The sequence below is a fragment of the Protopterus annectens genome, chromosome 2.part0 (assembly GCF_019279795.1).
Source record: "Protopterus annectens isolate FY-2018-M chromosome 2.part0, PAN1.0, whole genome shotgun sequence".
Classification (NCBI taxonomy): Eukaryota; Metazoa; Chordata; order Ceratodontiformes; family Protopteridae; genus Protopterus; species Protopterus annectens.
This window is the reverse complement of record NC_056728.1, coordinates 1,342,966,003-1,342,984,649: the sequence shown is the minus strand read 5'-3', so window position 1 is coordinate 1,342,984,649 and position 18,647 is coordinate 1,342,966,003. Positions and strand designations below refer to the sequence as shown.

The window sequence follows — 18,647 nt, the reverse complement described above, 5'->3', positions numbered from 1 at the left end:
TAAGTATTCAATTAAAACTACATAGGGTGCTGCGGTAGCGTTGTTGCCTCACAGTTAGACGTTGCCCGTTCGATTCTCAGTTAGAGTGTCTTCTGTGTGGCGACATGCGTGAATGGGCGTTCCTTCGCTGAAGGTTGTGCATAAGGCCCAGCAAGCCAGTACGTAAAAATCTACTGCCAATCACTAGCGGACTAGAGTTCCGCTGTGGCGACCCCTAACCGGGAAAAGCCGAAAGACACAAACAATCAAATTACAGAATAGTTTTCCAACTACATTCCTTGTTCAGTCCAGCAGGTGTCAGAGTATTATATTTTAAAATAAAAATAGTTTCTTTAAACAACAATTTATTTTTAAGAGCAAGGGCATATTCAGCTAAAACATGTTCCAAAATACAACCTTTTAATTTCGAGCAAATACCCCCATGAACAGAGTTAAAATGCACTGCTACAGGATTTTTACATTTATTATTCCTAATATCTATTTTATGTTGTAAAAAGTATGCTGAGAATAAAAACAGAATGGTACAATAACAAGAAACTACTAAAAAAACAAAAAAGTACCGAAGCTAACACAGCTGAAGGTAAAACAAAAAACTTTAATTCACACAAAAGAGAGTAAGTGCTTTCACGGTGTGCTCTCACCGCTTCATCAGACTGTTCTCAACTAGTAACAAAAGCACTTAAATAGCATTAAGTTAGTCAAGCCACTAATAGAAGCATCAATTATCTGAAAAAAAATGTCACAACTGAAAAACAGGCAAATGAAACATATAAAAAGCATAAAAAATATATGTAAAAAACAATCGTATACTTAGTGTTTGAGAGGTCAAGCTTTTAAAAAAGGCTCAAGAGAGACAATCATTAAGACCTGGTGTCTTATCAGCATTAAGAGACAGAGTCCGTTTTTGCTCTGCAGATTCTGTGCGATTCCTAAGGTCTCCCCCTCTTAGACTCTTAGGAATGATCTCTAGCTCAAGAAATTTAAAATTATGTTCCTGTCCATGGCACATAATATGCTTAGCAAGAGCATTAGTGTCTTTCCTGTTTCTAATGTCTCTGATGTTCCAACACCCTGTCTTTGAGTTGTCTGTTACTCAAGCCTACATAAAAAGCATGACAAACAGTGCAGTAACTAAAATCAACAATGTTCTTAGTTCTGCAATCAGCATAAAAGTTTGTATCTATTTTGAAGTGCAAGTTAGGGCACATGTAAGTAGGACTGGAGTGTATAAACTTGCAGGCTGTGAAATTCCTGCATTTAAAAGTGCCATGCCTCTCTGATTGTAAAACCTTGTCAAAAGCTACGCCAATCTTGTGTTGATACAATGGGAGAAATATATTTTACTTCAAGCTGAGGGCTTCTCTGAACATATCTTATGGTATGTAAGATTTGTGGATGATATTTGTTTGTTGTGGAGGGGGTCAGTTGAGAGTCTCAGACAGTTTGTAGAGTTTTTACATCAGTCTACCGATTTTTTAAGATTTACTTTTAAATATTCTTTGATGAAATTGAATTTCTTGATGTTAAGGTGAAAAAAACTGATTTGACTAGCCTAGTAACTAGTATTTATAGGAAACCCACAAGAAAGAGTAATCTGCTCCAGAGAGATAGCATGCATCCTAAACATGTTACTTGGAATGTTGTTAAGGGGCAGGTGTGCAGGATCATGAGACTCCACAATAATGACGGGCAGCTTGCCAAGGCCTTGGAGACCTTGAAAATGGATTTCATAGATAGAGGCTGTAAGGAAAAGGATATTGACAGTTGTATTACTGATGCGTGTAAGGAGAGAGGGTGCAAATGTAGGCAATATTACACTGCTGCATCTAACACTGAAGCAGTAGCTACAGAACAAAGGACAGGATTGATTAGGTTTCCCCTTGCATACTCTTCTGATGTTAGTAGTATATGTGACATTGTTCAAAGGAACTGGGGCATTTTGGATACTGTAGATTAATTAAGAAATTACATAGACACAGTTCCGCACTTTTCTTTTAAAAATAAATCTTTGAAAAGGCATTTGTGCTTTAATACTTCTACTTTTAACATGGTTTTACAGTCTGCAAGTTTATACACTCCAGTCCTACTTACATGCACCCTAACATGCACTTCAGAATAGATACAAACTTTTATGCTGATTGCAGGACTAAGAACATTGTTTATTTTAGTTACTACACTGTTTGTCATGCTTTTTATGTAGGCTTGAGTAATAGACAACTCAAAGATAGGGTGTTGGAACATGAGAGAAAGACATTAGAAACAGGAAAGACACTAATGCTCTTGCTAAGCATATTATGTGCCATGGACAGGAACATAATTTTAAATTTCTTGTGTTAGAATCATTCCTGAGAGTCTGAGTGGGAGGCCTTAGGAATCGCACAGAATCTGCAGAGCAAAAATGGATTCTGTCTCTTAAAGCTGATAAGACACCAGGTCTTAATGAAGTTGTCTCTCTTAAGCCTTTTTTAAAAGTTAGACCTCTGAAACACTAAGTATAGGATTGTTTTTTACATATATTTTTTATGCTTTTTATATGTTTCATTTGCCTGTTTTTCAGTTGAAATTTTTCTTTCAGATAATTGATGCTTTTATTGGTGTCTTAATTGACTAACATGCTATTTAAGTGCTTTTGTTACTAGTTGAGAACAGTCTGATGAAGCGGTGAGAACACAGTGTGAAAGCGCTTACTCTGTTTTATGTACATTAAAGATTTATTTTTGTTTTTTTTTTTACCTTCAGCTGTGTTAGTTTCGGTACGTTTCTTTTCTTCTTTTTTTTTAATCTCTTATATGTTCCTGTAGTCTTTACTCTAAAGACCTTTTTGTTTCCCCAATATCGAATAGACCACAGGGACACCTTAGAGCATAATCCACTCCACCTGTATTGCACATATAACGTGATGTAGGATTATATCGATTTTGTGTTCCAAAAGTAAACTATGTTAGTAATATGTCATTACTTGGTACCCGGATTTGTGGAAATTGTTCTATACGTCCCTTTTTGGTCAATTTTTTCAGTGATATTAATGGTGTTCGATATAATTCTGTCGCTTCTTTTTCCAAACAGCCCAAGGTTTCTTGGTCTGTATAATGTTTTTCAACTCCTTCATGGTTTGCCTTGTTTCATTCAAGCCTGTAGCATTTGAAAGGCAAACCAGACACAACTTTGTTGTTACAGTGTAATGTGATTTTGGTACTGAAGTTGCAGATATTCAGTACTGCAGATAAGCAGTTTTAAATGTCAGAAAATTATTTTAACTGAACATGTAAAGCAAAAACCTGCTTTACCTATTCAGATGACAGTGTCACATTTAAGATGTCATGGTTTGTGAGCTGCAGGCAGTTACTTTCCATTTTGCTAGCAGTCAGGACTGTATTGAATACAATATCATCACAGCCACGTGGAGGAATGGGGTTAAGCTGTGAATGAAACCTAGACCACTAAGAGCTTGAGTCCTTGAAGGGCTTACTTTTGGGAGGATGGAAATGAGCAGCTGCTGCTGGCTGATTAATCCTGGGGGAGGGGAAGTGTTGCAACTTTCTATGCCACTGACATCTGTAAGGGTTTTGGGGTGCTACTGTGGTAGCAGGCATGAGTGTTTTGTAATACATGATCTAGAGCAACGAGCCTGTGGCATGCATACATAGGCATAGGGAGCTCTGCAGAGAAACAGCTTCCAGCAAAGTCAACAGCCACCTCAGGGAGGGAGTTAGGTGGAGAAGGGGAATAAGAAATTAAAAAAATAAATAAATACTGTTCAGAGATGCATTTCACCTGCATAGGCTATCAAAAATGATTATCTGTGATAGGACTCTGTCATCATTTGGAGAATAAATGAACTATATGGCTCTCACTCAGGGGGTGGGGGTGAATGGGCTGGCTCTTGCTTCAGACGGTAAATTAATGAGTTAGGGGGCTGGAAGGCAAGGTCTGAAGCCAGTCATAGTGAGGAATTACAGAAGAATACAATCTCAGTTCACAGTGTAGTGATAGCTGAGTGATTTTTGTTGTTAGCTGAACCTATCTGCCCAAAGGCATTTATAAGCCTAGCCAGAATGTGTTGGCTTTTGCCGCCCCCTTAGATTAGTTCCCTGTGTCTCTGTCCAGCAGAGCCACTGAAGTGATCCCCAGGATAAACTTTGTTTCCCATCCACTCATCAAGGTTTCGCTTGAAGATTGTTAGTGAGGAGCTCTGCCTAATGTAGATTGAAATCTTGTTCCAAAACATGGGAAGACTCTGGGACAGGATTCTGTCCGTCCAGCATGTCCTATTTATTGTTGTAGTGAGGTTTAGATCCCTAGAGCGTGTGGCTTGAGGGGATAAGGTTTTCTTTAGGTGGAGCATGTCCATCAATTCTGTGTTGGACATGACCTTGTATGTCAGGCAGAGATCACCTCTGAGTAGGCGGTATGCAACTGAGTACAGCTGGAGTTTCTTCTGTTGAGCTGCATAGGGCATCTGTTTGAGGCCAGTGATCCTCTTGGTGAGGTACTTCTGTGGTCTTTCCAGCTGTTGCAGGTGCCTTGTAAGGTACATCCCAAATGGCGCGTTGTACTCTATGATGGGTCTGATGAGTGATGAGTAGAGGGGCACAATGACCTCTTTTGATCTGGATGCAAACCCTTTTGTGATTTGGTGGGCCACACAGAAGGATTTTCTAACCACTTTGGCAATGTGATTATCAAAGGAGAGATTACTATCTACTTGGGTCCCCAGATCCCTTATTACATTTTCCGTATTTAGGTGGCTACCACCTATGTGTTTTTTTGTGTGTACTTTGTTTTTTCCAAAGGGGATGACTATGCACTTTTAGGCATTTAGCTTGAGGCCATGATTTTGACACCAGGTATCCATCTCAGTGAGACCCTTTTGGAGGATGTCTCTGTCAGCCGAAGAGTCATTTATAGCCGCTAGTTTGCAGTCATCTGTGAAATTGGTCAGCCATAGTCCTCCTGTGCTTGCCTGTACCTCTGAGAAGTATATGCCGAATAGGAGGAGCCCTAGGACTGAGCCCTGGGGAGTGCCACTTGTAACCGGTTTAGAGTCGGACCTAGCTCCCGCAACTCTCACCATGTGGGTTCAGTCCATGAGCCAATTGGCAACCCATCTTGTGACATAGGGGTTTATGTTCAGGCCGGTGAGCTTGTCTATAATACCAGAATGGGGAATGGTGTTGAAGACCTTTGCGTGTGTGTGTACCACCTTTCCCTCATTTATAGCCTTGGTAACTGTCTCAAAGAAGTCCACCAGGTTTAGGAGGCATGATCTGCCTTTAAAGCCGAACTGGGTAGGGTCCAGTGTTTGGAGGTTCCCAATGTCTCTGTTAATGAGTTCCATGATGATGCGCTCCATAGCCTTGCAGACCAAGCTAGTCAGGCTTAGAGGGTGATAGTTCCCGGCGTCTGTTGTGGCTCCACCTTTGTGGAGTGGAATAACTGTTGCTGTGCGCCACTCTATGGGTACTTAGCCTGTGGAGAGACTGAGTTTGAACAGTGTGTTTAGGTGAGGGGTTAGTTCATCTTTGAGCTTGTGTAGGATGCAGCCTGGGACACCGTGCATTCCCATTGATGCTGTGTTTTTGGCTTTGGAGAGGACTGTTTAACCTGAGTGTCTGTGATTTCAGGGGCTCTACATTCTTCTTGTATGGTTATGGGCTCTTTTGAGGGTGAAGTTTGCACTGAGCCTGTCTGCCAGGATGTTGGCAATATCGGTTGGTTCAGTGTACTTTGTGCCATTATGCATTAACTCCGAGCAGATCTGAGCATTGCCACTTAGATTCTTGACATAGCTAAAGAATGCCTTATGGTTATCTTTGGAGTCCTTGGTAATTTTTCTTTCGAAGCTCGCCTTGGACAATTTTATGAGGGATTGTAGTTTCTTGCTGATACTGATCAGGGATGTCTTCCCTTCTTGGGATTTTACTCTCTTCTGTACTAGTTTTCTCCTCCTATTTTATGGCTTGTTTTATGGCAGGGGTCCACCAGACTGGTTTCCTTTTCTTGGAGGAGTGAGTCTTGGTTTTGCTTGGGATAGCGCGATCCATGCATTCTTGTAGGTGCTCGTAGACTGCATTAGTAAAGGATTTTGCAGCTTGGACTGCGTTATCCTTTAGCATGGGGGCTTTGAAACTTTCCACCTCAGTCTTAAGTAACTTGAAGTTTGCTTTTGAAAAGTTTTTCACGGTGGTTTCCTTGTCCGGGAGTGAGGGCGGAATGTGGATATCCAAAGTGATTTGTTTATGGTCAGATCTAACCAGCGAGGGGTTGACCTCCAGTGTGGATCACCGGTCGCCCATGTTGGTGATGACCAGGTCCAATATGTTGTCACCTCTGGTGGGAGTGTTGACCAGTTGATCCAGGGTGTTTGAGTTTATAAATTCTAGGAAATGTTGGGCAAGGGAGTTAGTACTTGAGTAGTTCTCCCAGTTAATATTTGAGTAGTTGAAATCACCTAGTATTAGGTAGGACCTTTTATGTTTCCCAGTGTTTCCAGAAATGTGGAATGGGGGTCCTGGGACATGGGTGATCTGTAGTAAGCTACAATTTGAATTGCAGTTTTGCCCATTGTTAGTTGCATGCGGATGATCTCTGAAGCATTGTGCTGTGCTACTAGCCTGGAGGTTTGGGTATCTTTGATGAATATGGATACTCCCCCGCCATTTGTATTTCGGTCCGGGTTCTGTGGCCGAAAGTATGGTATGAGTTGTAGCCTGGTAGTGCTGGGGTACTCTCTGGAGCCTTAAACCAGGTTTCTGTTACTGCACATATATCTATTTTCTCCATGTTGAGGAGTGGCTCAGGTGTGTGCATTTTGAGATTTAGACTTCTGGCATTAAGTAGCATTACCCTCAGATTTTTACTTGTGCTATTTACGGTAGTGGGTTTGTCTTTTGAGCCTTGCCTAAAACAGGCACTATGGGGGCAGCAGGAGCCTTGGCCAGTATTCGAAAGCCTAAATGTGACAGGTGCAAGCCATCTCTATCGAAACAGCGTGGCTTGTTGAGCATATCATCCCAGGCAGACAGACACTGGATCCCCTTGGAATGACACCAGAAACTTAGCCAGTTGTTGAAATTGATAATTTTTGTCTTTATACCATTGTATCATTCTTGGTGAGGGCAGGATGCCACTCAGGGTCAGGGTCATACCGGCTTGGGCTGCATGATCAGAGAGCTCTTCCATGTCTCTCTTCATGTAGTCCAGGGAGGTGTAAGGCTCAGGTCATTCACACCAACATGGACAATGACAAAGTCGTATTTGTACTTGTTCTGGAGCGACCTGAGTGCTTGTGTTATGTGGCAGATCCTGGCACCCAACAGTAACCTTCTCCTTATTCAGCCTAGTGAGTGGGACGTCAGTGTGCCTGACTGTAGAGTCAGCTCTTATTAGTATGTTGGGTATATTATTTTGCCTTAAGGGCTGTGATTGTGTGGCACACTGGTTTTGTGAAGTATGTGTTTCATGGTTTGTGTTGGGGGGGTCTCTGTTGCTTTTGCAGATTTTTATTTAGAGCCTCAGAGTATGTTTTTGTGTATTTTTGTGTTTTTTGCCGGTGCTGGTTTAATGGGTCTTTGTGAGACTGGTGGTATGATGCCAGTATTTCCCTTCTCCTCTTGACTGTCTGATCCAGTGTTGGGTTGAGAGAGCTTAGCCTCCAGTTTGGCTGTATAATTGCATCTCTTGCATGTGTTAGTGTTTGGTGGTAGGAGGAGAGGGGTTGTCTGTGTACATGAGGCAGTTGTAACCATTACCTCAAAATTGCCCAGATTCACCAGTTGGACTGGGGAATACACCTGAAACTGCCCTTTGGACATGGCTGGATAGGTACAGTGAACTATTTTACTGAATAGCTGGTAAGGTTGAATAGATTGCCTTGTCCTTCTGTACAGTATAGGGGGGGTCTAGTGCTAGAGTTTATAAGTGCTTGCTATGAGTTTTGAGCAAGTGCCGGGCTAAAAAATGAATGGCTTGAGTGCTTAAGTTGAAAGTTTGTCTAGTTCCAAGGAAAAATTTGAAGAGGACTTTGTGGAGCTGGGAATAGTTATACCCTAGCTTATAGGTGCTCCCCGGTACGCAAAACCGGACAAATGCATTTTTTATAGCAAGGAAACGAAAGAGAAATTAACCCAAAATGGCCAGTAAACTACTAATTTATGGGCTGAAACCACTCCTCCAGGGGCAGATAGGCTGCTCAAAGCTCCCCTCTCGCACAGGCAAACGGAGAAACTTCCTTCTGTCCAGGTAAGGTAAGGGCAAACACAGAGATTTGTAACACAGCCCTGAATTCAGCACTAACCTGAAAACTGGACTATACTAGCTTAGAAAGGTGGGAAACAAGTATATATGTGTGTGTGTGTGTGTGTATATATATATATATATATATATATATATATATATATATATATATATTTTTTTTTTCCAGAAAATAAAGCAAATACAATAAAAAAAACACACTTTAAATGCACAGAAAAGGATGCTTATTGTTATATATCTCAGTTCAGAGTTGTAGTCAATGCCCCTAGTAATAAAGTAGGAAGAAACACAAATACAGTAAAAGCAGATGAATAAAGTGCAATATATATGTATATATATATATATATATATATATATATATATATATATATATATAAAAAACAATAGAAATTAACAAACTGATTTAAACAAGTTAACCAATTAACCAGAAAAAAAGGTCAAAACTGAGCCCTGTTCCAGCAGTCTTCAATCAGACAAGTTCTAACTGCACACTCCCGCTACTAGGGTGCAGGGGAACCTTCTCCAAAAAATGATGACCTGGATCAGTGCTCAAGTTATACAAACAAAGCTAATTTGAGTAGGCCTGAATCTGGTCCTATGCTACAGCAACAAGGCGCACCAATTTCAGAAAGAAACAGTTCAAGTAAGCAGGCACAATAAGCCTGTGACCAGAAATTCCCAGCTCAGAAGGGCAGAATCCAGCCTCTCCTCCCACAAGAGTGCAGACCACAAACCTTCTTAATGTAGAATAACTGGCCTGAAGCCCAAGTGCTTAAACCAGAACTAATACACTTTTAGAATCGCAGAAACTGAGCCATCAATCAGCAATTCCCAGCTTAGAAGGATGTAAGCTACCTGTCCTGCCACAACAGTGTAGACTACAAACCTTCTTAATGTAAAACAACAGGTATGAAGCCCAAGTGCTTAAACCAAAAGATTTAGAATAACCAGGCTACTACCAAGCAGTAATAAATGCAGCAGAATAAATAAAATTGAGTACTTTTTAAGAAGCGGCAAAAGCAAAATAAAGTAGGAAGAAACACAGATACAGTAAAAGCAGATGGATACATTGCAATTTTTTGATTTGTTTTTGTTAGTAAAGTGCAAGGAGAGAGGAAGGAAGAACTTAAGTGTGCTGGCCTTCTCAAACCTTCTCTCTGTAATAAGTAGAGTGAACACTATACTCAGAATATGATCTCACTGTATTCGGTTAAGTGAGCAAATGAGATGGACTCAGGAGGAGTGGTCAAATACAGACTTACAGAAGGGGCGGGCAGTTCCAGAGCCACCAACACCAAAACAAGAACAAGGAGGGTGGGTAGGAACAAACTGCAGAGAGAGAGACAGCACACACACTATTCAATGAAACACACAATTAGGTTCAGAATAAATGAAAAACAGTACTTTTAAAACTGCAAGTTTGTACTTAACTTCAGCTTCTAATGCAGGTGATTATAGCCAAACAAGTCTCTCAGAAGTTAAGCATAAAATGATTTCTCAAACTTTGTGGCTAGCACTTAAAGTACAGAGGAATCCCTCTAGGCTAACAGTTAAATATCAGATAACAAGAAGTGAGAAAACCACTACCCCCTCTTATAGCAGAGAGAGACACTGCACACACTATTCAGTGAAACACACAATTAGGTACAGAAAAAATGAAAAGCAGTACTTTTAAAACTGCAAGTTTGTCCTTAACTTCAGCTTCTAATGCAGGTGATTATAGCCAAGCAAGTCTCTCAGAAGTTGAGCATCGATAACTGCGCCAAAGCTGATTCTGGTAAAAGCACATCACAAAGTACTTTTCAGAACTGCTTTACAGGTACAATGCTGTAACTTTGATGATGCTTTTGGTGGTAACAATTTTAGGCCTTCCTGACATTTTATGCAGAAAGATGAAATGAGGGAAAAAAAGTCCTCCATGGACATGTGGAGATTATCTTTATGGGCAGTGGTTGAGCATAACTTTTGTGAGATTTTGCTTGACATTAGGCTGGAGTTATTGCTTCCTTCATATGGGACATTGGATCTCCCCGGAGCTGTGGTCATCTCTATCTAAAAGTTGACTCATTACTAATGTAGTCCTTTGTGTCTGTGAAGAATTTAAAACCAGAGGGGGGGATGCACACCTCTTACTTTCACCTCGGAATGCATGTGGAGGTGTCACTGACTCTTTCCCCTGCTGAGATTGTTTTGGTTCTTTGACTGCCAATTCTGGTCATGAAGAGTACCCCCTTGAGTCATCTGATCCTGGATTAAGGGTACTCATTGCCAAAACTACTAATTCTAGGTCTTCCGCCTAAGCCCATATAGAATTGTTACCCCTGGTCAAGGAAATGTCAGAAGGTGAGCCCTCATTAGGATTCACAGCTCATGTACAAGAGACTGAAGTTGTTATGAGTTCTGATTTTAGTGAGAGCTGGAGTCATGGATATGAGTCTTCATCCATCTGGATTTCAGTCGGATGTCATAACCTAGCCTAGTACTGGCTTTGTTTTCACGCTCCACCCTCAGCATGATGTGTGTGTGTGTGCATCTATACCTCTCAACCTCTTAAAACAAGAAATATGGACAACGCCATAAATAATGGAGGGGGAACAAAGCCCCAGAAATAGGCACAATTTTTAAATGTTGCTCATACAAACTTAAAAAGTTGATAGAGTAATAGGTTTTGCATTCATTTTTGTCTAAATGTCAAATGTCTGTCATTATTTTCTGACTTCACTCTTTAATGAATTCCCAATGATTCGTCAGAAAAAAAAATACAATTCTATGAAAAATGGACCAAAAATATGAGGCAATATCTGGACATTCTGCGAAAATCTATATAGTTGAGAGGTATGTGTGCATCCATACATGGTCCATGTTGGGCTCAGCTCCCCACCCCACACACACTGACCTCATACTCTTTCTTCTTTGAGCATCATTGTAACCTGGACTGTCCATGTGGGAGACATAAGACTTCCTCCACTGTTCATTCTCCTTTGGAATCAAGCTTATGGTTTTCTTCAATTTTTTTAATTACCCCACTCTGCAGGGCTAAGTTCACTGCTCCTCTACCTACATTTAGTCATCCCATTTATTAAGTGGTAGTGGGAGCCAGGACTCCATAGGCAAGGTAGGAGCCTTATGACCCATTTATTCTTGCCCAGGAGTCCTTGTTCAGCTCATCCACTCCATAGTGAGTCAGGTAGTAGGGAGTGGACTGACTGATCCTGTGGGTTGGCCTATTTCTCTCCTGGTGAAGCTCCTCTCCTTTACAGTGGCTTTTCCAAGCTCACTGTAGCCACCCACTGAAGGGAGGCATGCCTCTGCATGCTGAATTCACTTCAGCCTACTGTGCTACTTGCGCATGGCAGTGCAGGCTTGCTAAACTCATGTTCCATGGGGGAATACCTAATGCTTCTACAAAGCATGACCCATGTAGCTTGCCAGAGTATCCTCCTGCAAAGAATGACAGGGTCCATCAATGTCCACTTGCGTCCATCCTCTCCTCTCCCCTTTTAGAGGCACTCAGAACACTGTTGGATGGGACTCATTGTTCATAGGACATTACCAAATTAACTTTTTAAGAGCCCTTACAAGCCTAGCCATCATTACCTGAATTTTACTCAATTTTTGATCCTTAAGGTGTAGAGGATGTCTTAGGTTTGTGCCTGTGATTTTGAGTATTTTACAGACTGCCGCTGTCCATAAGGGATGTGGATGCCACCCCAGGAGTGAATTTGATTCCCCATACATTGAGCTAAACTAAGTTTGAAGATGGTCAGGGAGGGGCTGTGCTTTGTGAATAGGAGGCCTGTTCCAGAGAAGAGGTAATCTCTGAGACACATCTGTGTCTCCAGCATTTTTTGTGTCACAGACCAGGTTTATATCCCTAGATTGGGTAACCCTCGCAGAGTTTAAACAATCGCCTACACTCCAACCCTTAATGTGCACTGCAGTATCGGCAGTCCATTTATGTGGTGTGGGAGTAGAACCCACAACCTTCTGCACCAAAGGCAAGTATGCTGCCTGTTGTGCTAACATTGCTGTCTTCATTTCTGAGATGGATGAAGTTTCAGAGATGTGGAACTGTTTTGACTGCTCATGGGAAAATACCAGCTTTGAGGTTACATGGTTGTTGAGTTCTTGCCTGTGCCTAGACTTAAATTATGTCTGTCAGGGAGTCAGACACCCTCTCCAGTCACTTGCTTGTCCCTTCCTGTAGCCCTGCTTAGTTGATGTTATCACACAAAACCGGAGGCACTCTTGCTGTGCTGCTGCGCTTAGTAGTGTCAGCTGGCAGATGAGGGATATCTAATATAACTATCCTAAAGCTAACTTCTTATTGGTGGGGGTAGGTTGGACTTATCTTCCCTGAGCATATGCCTGTCCCTGCATACCTGAAGGACAGGTGATTTTAGAGGGGAACAAAATAGGAAGATGTATTCCTCCGCCAAGTTGCTGCTTAAGGCCCTTAAGTTTGAATCTGTCTGCTGTCAGGGTTTCAGAGCCTCCTAATGTAGGGAAACTAAACACACAAGTCTGTCTGTGACTGAAATTTGCGAGGATCTTGCCTTCATTATGGAAACTGCCTTGATGATGATATCCCATCTCTCTATGTGCAGTGGATATCTTAGCTAGGGCAGTGGAAATGGTAATATTTCATTGTTGTTCAGCCTGGCTGCACTCTTCCAGCTTGTGGAATGATCTAAATAGCCTGGTGGTAGATTCTCCCTTTAGCAACTGTGGCCTTTTCAAGACTAGGGCTTCATTCTGTACTCTGTGCCTTTTTTGTTGATGAATGGCTTCCTGATGTCTTTGTGATCTGTTTTCTGTCTGGCTCACTTCCCCTCAGGTGTACTAGTAGAAAAGCTGAGCAACTTTCACTAGTCTCTACATTTTTTTCTTAAATGTAATATTTGGTATTCAAACATATGAAGTAAATGATGAGACACCAATTTATAAGGAATTATGAATAAGGCTACATGTGACAGTTAGATGTGCTACATCCCCTTTTTCACAAACAAAAGATGTTTCTTTTGAAATAGTTATTTTTTTTATATAAGATATAAAAACATTTTGAGTAAGCCATTTAATATCATGAACTTTAGATATATTTCTCACTTTATTTCCCATAAGTGTCTCTTATTCCCTGGATTTTCAAGTATTAGCAAAGAAGCAAAATTTGGAACTCTTGCTATTATGTACTGCCTATAAGTATCTAATCAGGCAAAAGAAGAACATTTTGCAGTTTAATATTTCTGTATTCTAGTAATGCTAATAAGTCACAGTTTGCATAACAGTCCTAACATAACAAGCTAAAACTTTTGTTCCAAAAATCTCTGAAGCTCAATAACTGTATTGTGGACAGTTATTGAAATATCCACATCTGGAATATAATGCCTTGAAAATGTAGCTTTCACTACCTTGATCACACCATTACTTGAAGTATCTCATCTTCATAACCTGTGGAAACCTTGAATAGTTGTTGGTATAAATCAGATGTACACAGTCCTGATACTGAAACACAAATCTTTCGCTCTTATTCCATCATTTTATCAGAAGCAAATAAATATTTTTCTCTTGTATTATTATTATTACAAACATTGCACTCTGCATAGTTTTAAACCTCTTGTTATAGGTATTATTTAGTATATTTCCTAATACCTATGTATTTATGACTGTATGTAGTGTGCTGTTATTCTTTAATTTTGAGGGAGTTGTTTTCCCACCTTCCGTACTCTAACAAAAAAATGTTTTTTGCTTAAAGTATAAATACTGTTCTTCCCTACAATAGGGAATAGTCATTATCCATATTAATGAAGTTTGTTGGGTTAGTTAGCTGTTTTTGACTTGCAGCCGCTGTGGTGCAGCGGTTAGCATTGCCGCCTCACAGCAGGAGGTTCTCCGGTTCCATCCTCAGTTGGGGTGCCTTCTGTGCGGAGTCTGCATGTCCTCCCTGTGGTCGTGTGGGTTCCCTCCGGGTGGTCCGGTTTCCTCCCACATCCCAAAGATATACTGTAGGTGGAATAGACACACTAAATTGGCCCTAGGCATGAGTGCGTGTGTGTGTGTGCCTTCTGTGGAAGGTTGGGTGCCGGGCTGGCAACTTGACATCATAAAAACTCCATTGCCAATCATGAGTGAACAGGTGATCTGCTGTGGCGACCCCCTAACCGGGGAAAAAGCTGAAAGAAGAAGAAGGTTGTTGTGACTGTTTTTTCAAGTATGGCTGACAAGGGAATGCATTTAAAAAAATGCAGTGCTTGTGTGTGAGCAAAATCTCACCTCAGGACCCTCGTGCTGTTTAAAATATTTGGTATGGAAGATGTGAATTCAGTATCAGGAATTCGGAGTGAATTGACATATTATTCTCCAAGATACAAAAACTGGGCTAGGCTAGACAGAATTTACATTTCATATGAACATTTGCATTTAATTGAAGGTCTTGATATGCACCCAATAACTATTTAAGATCATGTGCCAATAATAACTAAAATAAAAACAGGGTAATAAAATAAAAATGAGACGCCAGTGCTTTCCCACCTATCTGGTGAAAAGAGAGGAATTTAAGGAATGAGTAGTGAAATTATCCAGGAGCTATTAGAGAAGATAGAAATTACTTCAGAAAATATAGTTCGGAAATGGGATAAAATTAAAGTGAAGTTTAAAAATAGGGTGGAAATAAAGGGAGATATGGTTAAGAAATAAGAATTATTTAGTGGACTGAAATGTTAAATTATTGCAAAATAGGGGGAATGTCACAGAACAAGAAGAGGAGCAACCGCAGAATGCTAAAGAGAAAATAAGGGAGCACCTCAATAACATGCATGCGTTTAGAAAGACTGTTGTTAAGCAACTGTTTTTTGATGGTAATTCTAGAGCACAAAAAATTTAGCACAACAACTCAGTCAACAGAAAGTAGAAAGGGCTGTCATGAGGCTTAGGGAACCTAAAACAATGAAGATAAAGAGATTCTGTAGAAGTATTAGAAATGTTTCAGAAATTCTTTGAAAGTTTGTGTAAAGCCGAGAAATATGGAAATCAAGAAAAGGTACAAATGAAAATGTTTATGGAAGAATTAAATATGCCAAGGTTATAAAGGTAGAGGAGGTCCAGTTACTAAGTTAGGATAGGATGAGATGAGATAAAAATGGTGAAGTATAACCAATCTACAGGAAAGTCCCCAGGAAGAGATGGTATTCCTGTAGAAGTTTGGAAGCTAGGATGAAAAAAAATTATAAAGATCTGGAAGATTTTGTTTAACAGTATTTTAAGAGGGGGAGAAGTACCAACATCCTGGAGGAAAGCACCGGTAACTGTAATACCTAAAGGGGGTAATGATCCACCATATCCAACTTCATACAGCCCCATTTCAATATAAACCATGATTATAAAGTGTTTGTCTATAATGGCTGAAAGAATGGCAAAAGTGATGCCAAAATTGATAGATATGGATCAGGGTGGTTTTGTGGAGAGGAGGCAAACATTTGACAACATTAACATAACTTTGATGATCCAGAGAGAAGCAGAATTTAAGAAAATGCAATTGGTGGTGGGTCTTGCTGCAGAGAAGGCATTTGACAGAGTAAGCTGGGAGTTTGAGCAAGCCACTGGAAGCATTGGCATTCCCTGATAAAATTATAAGGTTGATTAGGAAGATATATGAGGGTTGAAGGTGAAATTTAAGGTGGGTGGGTTCCTCTCTGATAATTTCTGTTTGAGCAGAGGAACCACACAGAGGTGTCCTCTTTCCTGTTTATTTGCATTATATTTAGAACCATTAGCAAAGAAAATAAAGGACTCGGAAATTCAAGGTTAAAATTACCTGATAGAACCAGAAAGGGACATTGTAGTAGTGTGGAACATTTTGAGTTTCAGATCTTTTCAAGATTTAAAATTAATGAAACTAAAACAAAAGCAATAATGGTAAATTGTGTAACCACACACAAATTGGTTCCGCAATATCCATATTTATAGGGAAATGATAAAATGAAGTATTTAGGATTATGGATTAAAAATTATTCAGTTGTGGCAACTAAGGATATGTAGGAATAGACTAAAAAGATAATACAAAAACTGAGAAAATGGAAGCTCTGTTACGATAGTAAGATACAAGCAGCTAAAATGTTTAGTCCCTTTAGTCTTATACACAGGTCAGGCATATATTTATCAACCAGAAAAGAAGTTGTGGATAGCAATTAATTAAGAGCTGAAGGATTTAATCTGGGTGGGGAAGATGGCAAGAGTCAAGTTGGTTACCCTTATTTTTCCAGTATAACAAGGCAGATTGGGATTACCAATTTGAAGTGGTATTTCAGAGTGACATAGTTAAGGCTCCTATACATAGCACAAGCAGAAATCTATAACTGAAAATGGAAAGAGATGATGAAATGGAGGGAATCTCAAGAAATCAGAAGAGACTGGGATTTTGGATGCAGACCTTTAAGGGGAATAAACCATAATCATACAGAATATTATATTCATAAAGTAGCAGAAAGTATTCTAAGAACTAAGCCAACACGGGTGTGGAGAAAGGAGATTCTGTGGATTAGGGATACAGACAGTAGCCAAGAGGGGGCTGGAATTTATTGGAGAAAACTGGCAAAGCAACCAAGGTATTTGGAGCAAATAAATAGAGAGTAAAAGGTAATAGAATGGGAAGATGCCAAGAACTTTTTTGTATTGCAGGTTAGAGATTCTCTTCCCTATCGAGGATTGATACCAGAGTATAGACAAAGAGAAAGAAATAGGGGGAGGTCCTAAATGAAAGACCAGCACTGGTAACATTTTTAGTAGAATCTAGAGCAGAAGTTGCTGTTAAGAAAGGAAAAATTAGTAGAGCATATAAAATGTTGCATGATGACTATAAGAATCAATCAGAGGAGGTTAGAAAGGATTGGGAAGAGAATTTGGATAAACAGTTCACAAAAGAAACAATGGGGGGATATATGTATGTCTCCCATATATGCAACAAAGTCTAGAAGATTTACTTTCTTTGCTTCAAAGTGTTTACACAGGTATTTTTATACCCCATGTAGACTCCAAGCAATTTTTCCTGAGGTAGACAGCAAATATTGGAGGTGTGATGGGGAAGAAGGAGGTAAATGGGAACAAATTTTCTGGGAGTGTAATGAGTTAGCAGACTTTAAAGATTCCCTGCAGACTGCTGTGTCAGAGGTTTTGGGTAAGCAAATTGGTATAACTAAGGAAATGATTTTTTTGAGCTCCGATACAGAATCGGAATTGATTATACATAGTAAGGCTTTGCTGAGTGTAATTATAAATGGCTGCCAAAAAAGCAGTTACTATAAAATGGAAATCTAAGTCTAAGCCAACTTTCCTAGAAGTAGTGAAAATAGTAACCGAGCTAAAATAACTGGAATTGGGATCATTAGAAAAAGATAGGAGCAAATTACATAGGAAAAAATGGGAATCAAGATCAATACATGCAGAGGAGGAACAAGGTTGAAAAGAAGGTAGGATTTTAATGAGCTATGTAATGTTTGACTGACAATGACTGGATATAAGTTGTGTCAGCATGGGTTGTAATGTATAATGTTTGGAAATTAAATTGTGTCAGTATGGTTTATTTTCATTAATATAAATGTAAGATTACCTGTGTCATACGTGATAATTTAATATATGGCAACAAAGACTATGGTGTAGGTAAACCGGTCCTCCAAGAAAGAAATCATGCAATATCACAGTCAAAGGAGGCAGCGGAACACAGCAGTAAAATTCAAGAATTTAATCCCAGAACAAACAGTAGAACAAACAGTAAGCACTTTCGCAGCAGCAGCTGCTTCATCAGACAAATAAAGATCCAAACTGTCAATTAGCATGAAAAAACTATTAGGAATTAACAAGAGCCCTTAAAGCCACACCAAAAAATGCAGCTCAAAGCTCATTGTATAAACACAAAAACATTTAATTCATAAAAACATATAAAGCATTTCATTCAACAGCCAAAAAATGCAGCTCAGAACTCATTATATAAAACATTTCATACATAAGCATATAGAACATTTCATTCATAAAAACATTATAAAAATACTGAGCATAATTAATATCCGTCTGGCTAAGGGCCTATTCATTAAAACTGGTTTAATAGAAAATTTATCATTAAGGCCTTTCCCCATATTAGCTTTCATTCTAATAATCCAGTTCAATTCTTTGCTTTCTACCTTAGTTCTATGTGGGCCCCCGTTATACCCACATTGACTGTTTCAACAACCATAAACTTAAAATTGTGCTGAGCACCTAGTGACATGATGTGCTTAGATAAAGCATTAGTCTCAGCTCCCCTGGAGATATCATATTGATGCTCCCTCATCCTGTCTCGTAGCCTGTGTGTTATCATCCCAATGTAGAAACAGTAACAAACGTGCAGTAGACTAAATAAACTAGAT

At 39.8% G+C, this 18,647-nt stretch overlaps 1 protein-coding gene across 1 annotated transcript in view; it reads left to right on the top strand.

Moving 5' to 3' along the window:
* Positions 1-18,647, top strand: part of NPHP3 (nephrocystin 3) — a gene marked incomplete at its 5' end in the record, with an annotated part of 1,580,737 nt that overhangs the window by 929,456 nt on the left and 632,634 nt on the right. Inside the window, one exon of the mRNA XM_044060401.1 lies at positions 2,612-2,638. Coding sequence (XP_043916336.1) covers positions 2,612-2,638 — 27 coding nt within the window. The remainder of the gene's footprint in view (positions 1-2,611; positions 2,639-18,647) is intronic.